Here is a 14,836-nt window from a genome sequence, read left to right on the forward strand (position 1 = left end):
GTTCGTTTTTTACATTAGGTAAGGTTTATTTTGTTGCACTAAGCATTGGAAATGTGCAGTTTATTTCTAGATCTAAATATGGCATTTTGAGGATGAGCAAGAAAGATGTTGTAGAAAAGGATAGTTTGGAGAGCTATGCTCATAATTTAATTTTCAAAGTGTGTGTACATTGTCTGCCTTCTATAGTATCCTGGATCTGTGTCAGTCACCAACAGAGATTTCAGCTCCTGGAAGCAGGATCTAAGCCTTATTTACTCAAGAAGAATCTATTCTTCTTGAAGAATAGATTTAAGATCTATTGAAGAATACACTCAAGATTCTGCTTTAGTAAAGTAGTTTTTTCGTATGTGCTAAGTACTAGGGCTAGAGAGGAAAGAATGTATTTGCTAGCTTCTAGGAGCTCTGGGTGATGAGTAATATACCATTATTTCTCTGTGGATCTCCCTCGTTGTCCTGTAACAGTCACAACTAGCACTAGAACATTTAAGCCTACAGAATCATATAATGAGTCAGTGTAGAATTAGGAATCTCACGTAGTTCTCCCTGACCTTCTCTTTCAAAGAGTTACCAGGTCTACTTCTGAAATCTTTGTACGCTCTGGCGCTCTAGAAGGCACCCTGAGTGAGATAAAGAAATGGAATTAAATGACCCTCGATTGTGGGTTTGATTTTTGAAAATAGCCCAAATAATTTGAAGCTGAGCTGGGTGAGTAAATTGGTCCATGAACTTGGATAATACCATTTTGGTCATGTATCTGGCTGTATATGTACTTCCTGGACTAATTTGTCCGCGTAGTTTTGCCATACAGCAACAACAGAAAACTTTTTTTTTTCTGTAATCTGCTTACTTCATCTAAGTAATGCAGAGAATAACTGTAATCCATCTACCACAGCAAAGGCCAGCAAGGTTTATAAGGTAATGCCTATAAAAAGTTCCCATGAGTAAGGCACTGTGCAAATAGAAGAGATGATTGTTGTGACTGCTGGGCTATATATCAGCACTCATTCATCACTTACGTGCTTCTTGGCAGGGCTTCCCAATTTGCCCCATGTAGCTCCGTGCTAGGTCTTCTACATAATTACACAAGGATGCAACTACTAGAAACTTCAATTCAATTACATTTGCCTGGTTTTGTTTTTATAAAATATGAAGCCTAAATATCTTTAGAGGTGAAAGCATATAAATAAACCTGATTGAACTTTTTATCTGTTCAAAAATCAAAAGCTTTTAATGAAAGTGAGGACTTTAAACTGAATTCATCCAAAATAAATTTCCATGAAATTTAAAACTTCATTTAAAAAGTAAGTCACAGAGTTTACTTCACTCCCCTGCCACCAGAGTAGGTGCTGGTATCCATGGCTGACAGACCTGAAGATGGATCACAATACGGGACACTTTGCAGACATTCCTCAGTATCGGCCCGGAGCCTGGTAGCTCTGCTGAGTGGCTACACCCAGAAGAGAAAGAATAATCACTGCAGTTTGACTCTCAGGAAGCCCCATCCCTAGGGGAAGGGGGACAGCAGCACATGAAGGATCACCCCGTGGGACAGAAGAATCTGAACAGCAGCCCTTGAGCCCCAGATCTTCCCTCTGATATTGTCTACCCAAATGAGAAGGAACCAGAAAAATGATTCTGGTAATATGACAAAACAAGATTTTTTAACACCCCCCAAAGATCATACTAGTTCACTAGCAATGGATCCAAACCAGAAGAAATCTCTGAATTGCCAGAAAAAGAATTCAGAAGGTTGATTATTAAGCTAATCAAGGAGCCTCCAGAGAAAGGTAAATACCAACTTAAAGAACTTTTAAAAATGTTACAGGATATGGTCAGAAAAATCTCCAGAGAAACAGATAGCTTAAATAAAAAACAATCACAACTTCTGGAAATGAAGGACACACTTAGAGAAACGCAAAATACACGGGAAGGTCTCAACAATAGAATCAAACAAGTAGAAGAAAGAGCTTCAGAGCTTGAAGACAAGTTTTTGAATTAACCCAATCCAACAAAGACAAAGAAAAAAGAATTTAAAAAGTGAACAAAGCCTCCAAGAAGTTTGGGATTATGTTAAACAACCAAACCTAACAATAATTTGTGTTCCCAAGGAAGAAGAGAAATCTAAAAGTTTGGAAAATATATTTGAGGGAATAACTGAGGAAAACTTCCCTGGCCTTGCTAGAGGTCTAGACACCCAAATACAGGAAGCTCAAAGAACATGTGGGAAATTAGTCACAAAAATATAATCGACTAGGCACATAGTCATCAGATTATCTAAAGTCAAGATGAAGGAAAGAATCTTAAGAACTGTGAGTCAAAAGCATCAGGTAACCTAATAAAAGAAAATCTTTCAGATTAACAGCAGATTTCTCAGCATAAAACCTACAAGCTAGAAGGGAGTCTTATCTTTAGCCTCCTTAAACAAGACAATTATCAGCCAAGAATTTTGTACCCAGCAAAACTAAGCTTCATAAATGAAGGAAAGATAAAGACTTTTTTTCAGACAAATGCTGAGAGAATTCACCAGTACCAAGCCAACACTACAAGAGCAGCTAAAGGAGTTCTAAATAGTGAAACAAATCCTCAAAATATGCCAAAATGGAACCTCTTTAAAATATAAATCTCACAGGACCTATAAAACAATAACACAATGAAAAAAACCCCAAGGTATTCAGGCCACAAACAGCACAACGAATAGAATAGTACCTCACATCGCAATACTAATGTTGAATGTAAATGGCCTAAATGCTCCAGTTAAAAGATACAGATTGGCAGAATGGATAAGATGTCACCAACCAAGTATCTGCTGTCTTTAAGAGACTCACCTAACACATAAGGACTCACATAAAACCAAGGTAAACGGGTGGAAAAAGATATTCCATGCAAACGGACACCAAAAGTGAGCAGGAGTAGCTATTCTTATATCAGACAAAGCTAACTTTAAAGCAACAGCAGTTAAAAGAGACAAAGACAGACATTACATAATGATAAAAGGACTAGTTGAACAGGAAAATACCACCCCAATACCAAAACCAGGAAAGAATATATCAAAAAAGAAAACTACAGACCAATATCCCTGATGAACATAGATGAGAAAATCCTCAACAAAATCCTAGCTGACTGAATCCAACAGTATATCAAAAAGATAATTTACCATGATCAAGTGGGTTTATACCAGGGATGCAAGGATGGTTTAACATCCACAAGTCAATAAATGTGATATACCACATAAACAGAATTAAAAACAAAAATCACATGATCATCTCCATAGATGCAGAAAAAGTATCTGACAAAATCTAGCATCCCTTTATGATTAAAACTCTCAGCAAAATCGGCATACAAGGGACGTGTTTAAGATAATAAAAGCCATCTATGACAAACCCTAGCCAACATTATACTGAATGGTGAAAAGTTGAAAGCATTCCCCTGAGAACTGGCACAGCACAAGGATGTCCAGTCTCACTAATTCTATTCAACATAGTGCTGAAAGTCCCAGCCAGAGCAATCAGAAAATAGAAGGAAATAAAGAGCATCCCAATTGGTAAAGAGGAAGTCAAACTGTCACTGTTAGCCTGTGATATGATCATAGGCCTAGAAAATCCTAAAAACTCATCCAAAAAGCTCCTAACACAGATAAATGAATTCAGCAGAGTTTCCAGATACAAAATTAATGTACACAAATCAGTAGCTTTGCTATACACCAACAGTGACCAAGCTGAGAATCAAATCAATAACTCAACCACTTTTACAATAGCTGCAAAAAAAAAAAAAAATACTTAGGAATATAACTAACCAAGAAGGTGAAAGATCTCTTCAAGGAAAACTACAAAACATTGCTGAAAAAAAATCATAGACAACACAAACAAATGAAAATATATCCCATGCTCATGGATAGGTAGAATCAATATTGTGAAAATGACCATACTGACAAAAGCAATTTACAAATTCAATGTAATTTCTATCAAAATACCACTATCATTCTTCACAGAACTAGAAAAAAACCCCTAAAATTCATATGGAACCAGCCCACATTGCCAAAGCAAGGCTAAGCAAAAAGAACAATTCTGGAGGCATCACATTACCTGACTTCAAACTATACTATAAGGCCATAGTCACCAAAATACCATGGTACTGGTATAAAAACAGGCACATAGACCAATGGAACAGAATAAAAAATGCAGAAATATAGCCAAATGCTTACAACCAACTGATCTTTGACAAAGCAAACAAAACAAAAAGTAGATAAAGGACACCCTACTCAACAAATGGTGCTGGGATAATTGGTAAGCCACATGCAGAAGAATGAAACTGGATCCTCATCTCCCACCTTATATAAAAATCTACTCAAGGTGGATCAAAGGCTTTATTCTAAGACCTGACACCATAAAAATTCTGGAATATAACATCAGAAAAACCCTTCCAGACATTGGCTTAGGCAAAGGCTTCATGACTAAGAACCCAAAAGCCAATGCAACAAAAACAAAGATAAATAGGTGGGACTTAAGTAAACTAAAAAGCTTCTGAAAAGCAAAATAAATAATCAGCAGAGTAAACGGACAACCCACACAGTGGGAGAAAATCTTCAAAATCTATACGTCTGACCAAGGACAATATCCAGAATGTATAAGGAAATCAGTCAAATAAGCAAGAAAAAAAACAAACAATCCCATCAAAAAGTGGGCTAAGGACATGAATAGACATGTCTCAAAAGAAGATATACAAATGGTTAACAAACATATGAAAAAATGCTCAGCATTACTAATAATCAGGGAAATGTGAATCAAAACCACAATGTGATACCATCTTACTCCTGCAAGAATGGCCATAATCAAAAAATTAAAAAATAATAGATGTTGGTGTGGATGTGGTGAAAAGGGACACTTTTACACTGTTCGTGGGAATGTAAACTAGTACCACCACTATGGCAAACAGTGTGGAGATTCCTTAAAGAACTAAAAATAGATCTACCATTTGATCCAGCAATCCCACTCCTGGGTATCCACCCAGAGGAAAAGAAGTCGTTATATGAAAAAGATACTTGCACATACATGTTTATAGCAACACAATTCACAATTGCAAAAATATGGAACCAGCCCAAATGCCCATCAATCAATGAGTGGATACAGAAAATAAAGTATATATCTACCATGGGATACTACTCAGCCACAAAAAGGAATGAAATAATGGTGTTTGCAGCAACCTGGATGGAATTGGAGACTATTATTCCAAGTGAAATAACTCGGAATGGAAAATCAAATATTGTATGTTCTGACTTATAAGTGGGAGCTAAGATATGAGGACAGAAAGGCTTAAGAATGATACGATGGACTCTGGGGACTTGGGGGAAAGGGTGGGATGGGGGTGAGGGATAAAGGACTACAGATTGGGTACAGTGCACACTGCTTGGGTGATGGGTGCATCAAAATCTCAGAAATCACCTCTAAGGAACTTATCGTTGTAACCAAACACTACCCGTTTCCCAAAAACCTATTGAAATAGAAAAAGTGGGTCAAATATTATAGAATAGGTAATCGAATAGTGTGTATTTTTTAAAATAACAATTTTTGGTGGTCTGAAAAAACTGGCAAAGTAAAAACGACTCAAAACCATTTGTGTAAAATCAGTTTTACTACAATATTTTCAAAATGTCCAAAAATGAGGAGCTAATAACAGGCAGTCACAAGCCAACATCCTTTCCCCTTGGGAGTTCATTCCCCTAGCTGGGAGAACCACATCCATTCCTTCACTCAGTGCTGCAAAGTACACAGTGTGTATCAAGTTCTACAAATAGAAAACACAGATCTGTTGGAGACCACGGGCATAGAAGGAGTTATAATCAGAGGGCAGATCCAGGTTTTATGGGCCTGAAGCTTATACAATTTTAGAGTCTTCTTTAAGAAAAGTATGAACAAGAAATTAGGCATGAAAGTGATTATACATTTAAATGAGGAAAACATCAAATTATGAATTGGAAAGAGTTTACAGATTCCATAAACATCTTCAAATCCAGAAAAGTAATATAGTGCTCTTATGAATTAACTGTCTGACATAGTCTGTGATATTTTCTTATAATTTATAGCTGATACTCATCGATCTCTTCATATGGCAACAACTTCATAATATTTTCAGTAAAGAGGAAAGAAAGTGGTTTAGTTTTTTTCTCTAGAAAAAATACTTACCTTTACATTGATAGGTTAAAGATTTACTTCAAATTCAAACCCAGTTTTGGTAATGTCATGATAATCTACTATATGACACAAACACAAATGCAGTGGGTGTTTTTAGTATTATTTTGGGTTTGTGCCTTATAAACACAAGAATTCTGATAAAGTCTATTATGCACAATTACCACCAAAAAAAGAAACAAAAAGAATAAGGTTGGTATAATTATATCAGCTGCATTTTTGAGTATATAGTCCTAATAGGAGAGAACTGTGTTGATTAGGCAATAAAAAGAATAGAATCTACCACTTTATATATTTATATATCTGATGATTTATGTATCTGATGATTGGAAAAATTTGTCAGAAACTAATTTCTGGTTCTGTACATTTCAAACTCATTTTCTTTTCCACTACCCACACACTTCTGATGCATGGCACCATGTTCATATCATGAGCCCATCTCTGGCTCTGCACCATGCCCCAGAGCAGGGTATATTGGCTTAGAGGGTGGTAGGAGTATTCCTGGAAGCCATTCCAATACCATACAGCCAGTGATAACTTATGTGCACATAGAAATGAAGGCAAATCACATGAATAGATTCCACAAATACCAAACTAAATGTATCTCTGAACAACTTCCCCTTAGTTCAGAATGCCAAAAATGCCTTTGGCTACATATCTGACCGGAGGAAAAGTTTGAAAGAGGAAAAATAGGAGTGGAAAGAGACAGAAATTATAATTGCAGTTGAAATGCTATCTGTGAATTTTTCAAGAATGTAGGACTATCTGCGCACCTTACTAGTGGCCCTCCATGTCCTTGGACAGTAGAAGCTGTCTTATAAGTGAGGGTAGAAGCTTAAGCTGCATTGGCTTTATAATAAATACATCCTGACAGCAATACATTCTGATAAGTGGTTAATATAGGATATAGTGCCAACAATTAAGAAAAGGCTGCTAGTTCTGAGAGACGAGAGTAGGGGTGTGGGCGACACAGGGAAGTTACCCAGAGCTTAAACTAGACCTTCCAGGATGTGCATCTTGAAAGGGCATAGGAATTTTTGAGGCCATCAAAGAGGACTTCCAGCATGTTCAACAGCCTCACAACTAGATAGAACATGTGCATTGAGAAAATACTGAATGTGGGGAAGTATCTGGTGAAGTCTGGGAAAGAGACAAGAAGTCCTTTCGCTCCTTGCAATGACAGCTGCTGGGGAGTTTTATTCTTTCCTGCTGGGAAAATTCTAACTCTCCTAAGAAAGCCTAGTCCTCCAATTTAACCTTCTCATTTTAACTTCCATAGCCATGTCTCACTACATCCTGGTGCAATTTATTCTTTCTCTGCCTCCTGTCTTAGCCTGCCCCTCACTCTCCTCTGTGAAGCTCTGCAGGCTTCACAGGTCCTGCTGCCCCGACCTCGCCCATTTGCTGAAATATCTGCTCCACACTCAGAAGACTAATGCCATTATATTTCTCCTTAAAACTGCTGCTTCCTGTGAATGCTTCTATCTCATCCCTGCTCTTGGAGAAGAAACCTCATTTCCCAGGACTTGGCCCCACTCCAGCCTCTACATACCACTCTTGTGAACAGGTGCTGAGCCTATGGTGTTGACTAGTGAAAATGGGTCATGGCACAGAGTCTGCTGTGTGCCTGTTCATCTGGTGCCGTAGAGTGCTCCTGTCCTTTTTGTAACAGCAGGAGAAGTGGAGTTGGCTAAGAAAAGACAAAGCTCTTGAGAGAAGAGGGCAGAAGGAAAGAAGGGCAGACATTTTCTCTCCTACCCACTGGTGGCAGCTAGAATAGAGAAGACACAGATGCATTGGAGCCACTAAGTGGAGGCATAATGAGTGTGACTGTGGGGCTGCCTTGGACACCAAGGTTATCGTTGACTGCAGCCTAGGGTGGTCCCCATCCCAGAACACAGAAGGACTTTGAGCACCCTCCTAACATTTCCGATTAGTTCTGCCTCATTTTTGTCCTCTTCAGTTCCCATCTTGGGCCTTGTTTGTACTCCCAAAGGCCATGGTGTCCTATTCTACACACTAACTACACTGGGCAACTTTCACTTTTGCCTAATGGCTAATTTGCATAATAAATCTCCAAAAGCTTCTTGATCCAATAGAGGTTTTTGATTTTTTAAATTTCCCGAGTGACTAACTTATGGAACTCTTAATTCCAAAGCCTTTCCCAGTCAACTACCTATAGAGGTTACAGCAATTCATGTTTTTCCAAGTCTGCTTAATGTTCTGTATATTTTGAGAAATGATGATTTCTGCAAATTTTGAATTTTGAGGTACTGTGCACATTATGAATGTCAAAGATTTTCAAATGGGGATTAACTCAATGGAGGCTGGCAAAGCACTGAATAACTTTAATAACCTCTTGGAAAACTTTAACTAGAAGGAAACTTTTAATCTGAAAACAACTGATAAATCCTGAAATATTAAAAGCATTCCCTTTAAAATCAGGAATACAAGGATGTCTAGAATTATTGCATCTACTCAACATTATACTAGTGTCCTTGCTTGTGTAATAAAGCAAAAAAAGATTTAAAGGAGTAAATTTTGGAAAGGTAAAAATAAAATTTTTATTATTTCAAATATTATTGTCTACAAAGAAAATCTCTTAGAGTCTACAGATTTATTATTAAAAGTTTAGCAAGGATGTTGAACATAAGATCAATTTAGAAATCTAATTATATTTCTGTACATTAACAAAAGAAAATACAATGTAAAATATATTTACAATAACAACAAAGGTATAAAATATCTAGGAATAAATGTAACATGATGTATAAGATCTTTATGCAGAATATTCTAAAACTGTATTGAAGGACATTAAAGGAAACCTAAATAAATGGAAAGATATACCGTGTTTATGAATTGGTATATTTAACATCGTAAAGATGTTGAATTTTCTCAACAATGAACAATAGGCTCAATGTAATTTCATTTAAAAACAGTTTTACTTGATAAGCTAATTCTAAAATTTAACTGGAAGAACAAAGGGTCAACGTAATGAAACACTTCTGAACTGGGTAAGGAGTCTTGTCTTAGCAGGTTTTTTATTATAAAGTGATAGTAATTAAGACAGTGATGTATGACAGAGTTGGCATTACAGATTAGTGATGAAAGGACAGTCTATTCAATAAACAATATGGGACCATTTATTATCTCTACAAATAACTTAGAATGATGCCCTAATTCATACCAGAAAAGGAAATGCATTCCAAACACAGTACGAACCCTAGATTGAAAGAAAAACATACTTCTAGCAGAAAATACATATGTTCTTATGACCTCAGGGTATGGAAGGATTTCTTAAGTCATAAACAATTCATAAAGAAAATAATTAATAAATTGACAAATTAAAATAACTCAGACATAATAGAGAGTGCAAACAGACAAGTCATATGTTGGAATAAAATACTTGCAACACATATAACAAAAGATCAGTGTCTGGAGTATTTTAAAAAACTATCTCAAAAGAAGAAAAAGATAGTGACCTCTTTCCCCCAAAAGGGATATCAATTCATAAGCAGGCATTTTATAGAAGAGAAAACAAAAAAGACCACTAAACATGTTGAAAAGATGTTCCTCCTCTTAGTTTAACATATATTAAACCCACATTGAGTTACCACTTCACACCTTCTAGACTGAAAAAAGTAAAAAATCAGACAATTCCAACGTTGCTGAGGCAGCAGCATAACTGCTGGTTGCAGTGTAAATGACACAGAACTTTGGAAAACAGAATGACATTAGCAAAGAAAGTTAATCATGTTCATAATCTATGATGAGCATTTCCTCTAGGTAGATGCCTTAAAGACACCATTTCACAGTGTACCAGGGGAAACGGGCAAGATGTAGCATTGCTTGAATGCGCAGACAACTGGAAATAACCCACAAGTGGGCCAGAGTGCTCTTTTAAAGTGAACGTCACATTATGGCACTCTTTTAAACCCTCAGTGGCTTCCTGTCACAATTAGAATAGAACTCCAACCCCCCTCATCATCTGTTTATCTTTCTGATTTCATGGGTGTCACTCTCTGCAGGTTCCTCTAGACTTCTTCCCTATCTTTCCTACTGCAGGGCAACCACGCTCCTTCTCAGTCTTTTGATGACTGGTTCTAAGTCAGCCTGAATATCACTTCCTTGGAGAGTCCTTTAGTTACCACCCCATCTAAATGAGTTTTCTCTATCTTACTCTCTGCCTCAGCTTTGTTTCCTATAAAACAAATTATTTTTGAATTATGTATTTATGTATGCACATATGCATTCATTCATTTTTTGGCCTGTCTTAAACATTAAACTAATAATCTCCATGAGAGCAGGGACTAAGTCTATCTCACTCATGATTGTAACCTCTGTGCCTTCTACATAGCCTGGCGTATCATAGTTACTCAATAAACTTTTGTTGTATTGAGTGATTGAATAAAAACATTGTGTAAATTTTATCTGTGCCTATTTGAAGTGGCTTGTTGATCTGTAAATACATTTTATTAGCTCTAGTTCATTGAAAGGATAATGTGATACTAAAACAGTCACATAAATTCTCAATACTTATTTAGAAGGTTAAGGAAGTGTTTACCTGGTCTTGTTTTTTATCTCAAAGGTTTAACCAATTTGTGTCTGAATGCTTCCACAAAGTATTTTCAATGATTTTCTACACAATACATTAAATAGATCTTTCAACTAGACTAAAAGTCCTTCAATGCCTATTTAGAGATACATTAAAAATTTTTAGGTTGATTCTAATACACATTTTTAAAAACCACTTATAGATGCTAATATAGAAATTTGATATTGAACACTCAAATATGCAGGCGACATAGGCTGGAGCTTTTTTTGCAAGAGGCTTGAATTTAGGTTGATGCAGGTTTTATTTTACTTTTATTCTATTTATCTATAATTATGAAAATCATATTTATTTTATTTCAATTATGCTTTATGTATTTTATGTTTGTTTTAATATTTGTTTGTTGATACATTTTGATTTGATTTAATTTAATTTAATTTTTCCTGGTTAGAGCTTAAGCTCCAAAGAAGAATTTGCATGACAGTCTACTTAAGAGATGGATTCCACAGACAAAGCAATTCGAGAGGCACTTGACGCTCAGCAAAATATGGAAATAATGCATGAGTTTTACATTTTATTTTATTTTTATGTTTTCCCTTTGTTCTTTGTTCATCTAAGTTTTACATTTTAAATCACAGAATTATACCTTTGCTCAACTACTAATGCAAGTAAGATAGATTCATTTTAATAATGGATAGAAAAATTAAGTAACTTGGAAATAGATATATTATGAAACAGTTTTCACACGTTCACTTTTTTAGTCTCTAAAACTTCTTTTTAAAAGTATTTAATTTATTTTCACAACCTGGCATTCTGATGTGTGAATGCAATGGAATTTCTTTGTTTTCTATTAAATTTTTGAAAGCTATAATTTAAAGTAGTTTTTGTGTAAATGATTTAAAACAATTTAAAAAAGAAAATAAGGATCATATTTAACTTTTGAATTTCTGGATATGGTACTGTCAAAAAGTAAAGTTTGGGTGTGGGGGTTATTCTGAGAAGTTTACATGAATACTACATTAAAGTTTACATGAAAGTTGGATGGAAAAACTTTCTTTTGAATATGTGATTTCGACTTATACTTAATTTATACATTCTATGAATTGCTAGATAATTATAATGAGATAAAATGAATAAAGCATTGAAAAATAAATTTTCATGAAAAATATGTAATTATTAGAGTGGTGTTGATGTGGATATTAATGTGTTGATTTGGATATTGATGTTTATAGCTAAAATGAATATGTTCTGAAATTGGCCGAAACTGCTATGAATCACTATGCAGTAAATACTTGAACTAGAGCACAGTTGGTACTATTTTAAATTTAAATTGGAAAGGCAAAAAGAAGGCAATTATCTTAATATTTTAATAATTATTATTTTAATAATAGTTCAGGTAATTTTGATACCAAAGTCAATTTGGGGTTAAACCATTTGTTTTCACTTCCTATAAACCTGAAAGTAAGTTAAGAATTGAGGAATTGCATAGTGGCCAGTTATCCAGTACTAAGAAAGTACTACAGAAGGCACTAAAAATTATTTTTCCTTAATAGTAGTAATAGTTCTATTTGCTCAGAAGAGCACATCCCTTATTATATACCCCCTTTGAATCCACTGGTCAGGACGCCTAGGCTGTACTTTCTCCTCCCATGGCTGATCCCTACCTCTGGGAATGGAAAAGGAGCTCTCCAAGCGTCACCAGTTGGGTAGCTGAGGCCACCAGGTGGGCAGATGTGGATGGCCAGGCCCAGGCTGTACCCACCTGAGGAACACCGAGCTGGGGCTGTCTGTGGAGCTGCGTGGGGCCTCCACGTTGGCCTTCCTTGGGCTGCCCGGAGTCTCAAACTGGAACATCGTGTCACTAGAAGGCTTTCTTTTCTTCACCATTGTGCGCTTATTGATCCCCAAGTCAAGGAACAACCTTAAAAGCTCATTTCTGAGTCTCCCAAATAGTATGAAAATCTCTGCGTTTCAGCTTTGCACAGTCCTTGCACTGCAGGAAGCTCTTTCTTCATGTGACTCTTAATCTAGCTGAGGCTACTTTTTTTACAGTCAGTTAATGAGTAACATATCAGTGTGACACAGGGAGGTTTTCATCCTACCTATATTTGCTCTAAAGAAATAAATGTGTTTGGGAAATTCAACTTTTAGTTCACTAAGATGAACACCACTAAATCTGAATGTAGTCAGAAACGCATGGAAAAGTAAACACCTAAACAAAACAATGAGGTGCAGAGACTGGCAGCATCTAAACAGGAAAAGCAGGATGCTTTTTCTAACCACCTGATCCTGACCAACAGGGTGAGCAATGTGGATGTGCTTTATGCCTGTACTCACACAGGAAATAACTAGCACACTGTGTGTTGTAGCCAATGTTTGGCAGATGCCCAGCAGTTTTAAGGCTGCATTCCTTGGTCCTTGGGACCCGAAGAGTTCTGGAGTTCTTATGGAAGTGATATACGCAAAGTCAAGGGAGTCTCAACATCCAGGTTGCATATTTTGCTGGGTTACAGGAGGGTGTGGCTTGTACTCAAACAACAACAACAAATACAAACTAACAGTAGGAGACGAGAGTTCGAATTTGTCTCTGTTGCTTGCTGGCTGGGCAACCACAGGTGATCCCAACTCTGCTCTGTTTTATATCTGTTATGCTGATTTCACAGGATTAGAATGAAATACATAGAGTATGCAACAGAGATTTGCAATTGTGTGTCATTATTGTTACCTAGATATGCATTTTGCTAACAAGTTCAGAAAATGACTTTCTTCATGCAACAAATGTTCATGCACGAGGAAAACATCAGTGTCCCTCCACCCTCGTTACTAGCACCAGGGAAGGATTTGTTCCACAGTAGCTATGCTCTCTCTCCTTGTTCCACTTGTGATTAGTCAGTGACATTGCAGAATGGCTGGCTTAAGAGAAGTACATAGTTTCTGATTGTGGAAGAGAGCAAAGTTTCCTGGGAAATCAAAGCAGACCTTTAGCCTTGGACTCATTAGCATTTTGCTCTAACCAACTGCTAACCTGGCACGGACAGGTCTGTGCTGCTCTATGTGCTGTACTGACCCTAGGAACACTTTTGAAGTGAGTCTTTCAGTGATATTACATTGTTTTGGACAATATTTTCCTGCTGGGTTTTCTTGGTTTTAGCCCTGAATGCCCTAAATTCTAGGAACTCTTTAGTGCTGGGCAAACTGGGGCCGGTGGTCACCCTAGTACTGCTGAGCGCCCTCATGCTACAGTTCTGATGATGCACCGCCCCCAGCTTTCCTCCCTGTCCTTCCTCGACAGAGCATGGTCTATATTTCTCTTTCCTCTCTTATCTCTGTGATGAAATTGTGTGTTGAAATCATATTGGAGACATTAAATAAGCTGTTATATTAAATTGCTGAATTAAACCAGTCACCATTCCTCATACAATAGCAGCAACCTGCATGGGAGTTTCTGCTCCTTGTAAACAAAAAACAACTCTTACTGGCACAGATGTTAATAGTCAATGAAATATAGTCTGTTACTCTCTGTCTCATGCAGGTTTGGATGACACAGGGGTAATTCTTAACTTAGAACAAAATGTCTCTAAAGGAGGAAATTCCAGTATTAGTGAACAGTCTTTGAACTTATTTTTCAATAGGTAAGCTTTCCTCGTACTCACTCAATACTCAATCAACAAATACATATTCATTGGCAAAGCTCTTTGCTAGCTGCAGTGAGTGATATAAAAAGTTTTAAGAAAATGGGTTCTTGCTTCAACAATGAAGCTAGGATAAAACAATCTACATAACTGAAAAGTTAACTAAAAATAAAAGCGATAGAAAGGCAGTGAATTAGGCTAATATTTATTGAGTCTGTGTACTAGCTAATATCTTTTGAGTAGATATAACATCTCTACTAGATAATTTCATATATAACATCTCATTTAATCGCTGCCCAAATTACATTTTTATAGATTAAAAACATGATATCTTTAGAAGGTTAAACCACTTGGCCATAATTAAATAGTAAGCATGTGGTCATGCTGGAATTCATTCATTCATTCATTCATTCATTCATTCAACAAGTATTTATTGAGCATTTACAGTTAAAAGGAGGCAAATCAAT

The 14,836-nt window shown here is 36.4% G+C and overlaps 1 protein-coding gene across 5 annotated transcripts in view; it reads right to left on the reverse strand.

Annotated features, from left to right (window-relative positions):
- The window catches only part of GRAMD2B (GRAM domain containing 2B), a 125,045-nt gene extending 112,294 nt beyond the window's left edge, over positions 1 to 12,751 (reverse strand). For 3 of the 5 annotated variants that reach the window (XM_033181399.1, XM_033181390.1, XM_033181389.1), the window contains exon 1: positions 12,500 to 12,750. In XM_033181399.1, coding sequence (XP_033037290.1) covers positions 12,500 to 12,624 — 125 coding nt within the window. In that variant the 5' untranslated portion in view covers positions 12,625 to 12,750. Of the gene's footprint in view, positions 1 to 12,499 lie in introns of all 5 variants that reach the window. The other 2 variants (XM_033181396.1, XM_033181397.1) reach the window with 2 other exon arrangements.
- Between the last annotated feature and the right edge of the window lie 2,085 nt (positions 12,752 to 14,836).

The sequence above is a fragment of the Trachypithecus francoisi genome, unplaced genomic scaffold, assembly GCF_009764315.1.
Source record: "Trachypithecus francoisi isolate TF-2019V2 unplaced genomic scaffold, Tfra_2.0 Lachesis_group2, whole genome shotgun sequence".
Lineage (NCBI taxonomy): Eukaryota > Metazoa > Chordata > Mammalia > Primates > Cercopithecidae > Trachypithecus > Trachypithecus francoisi.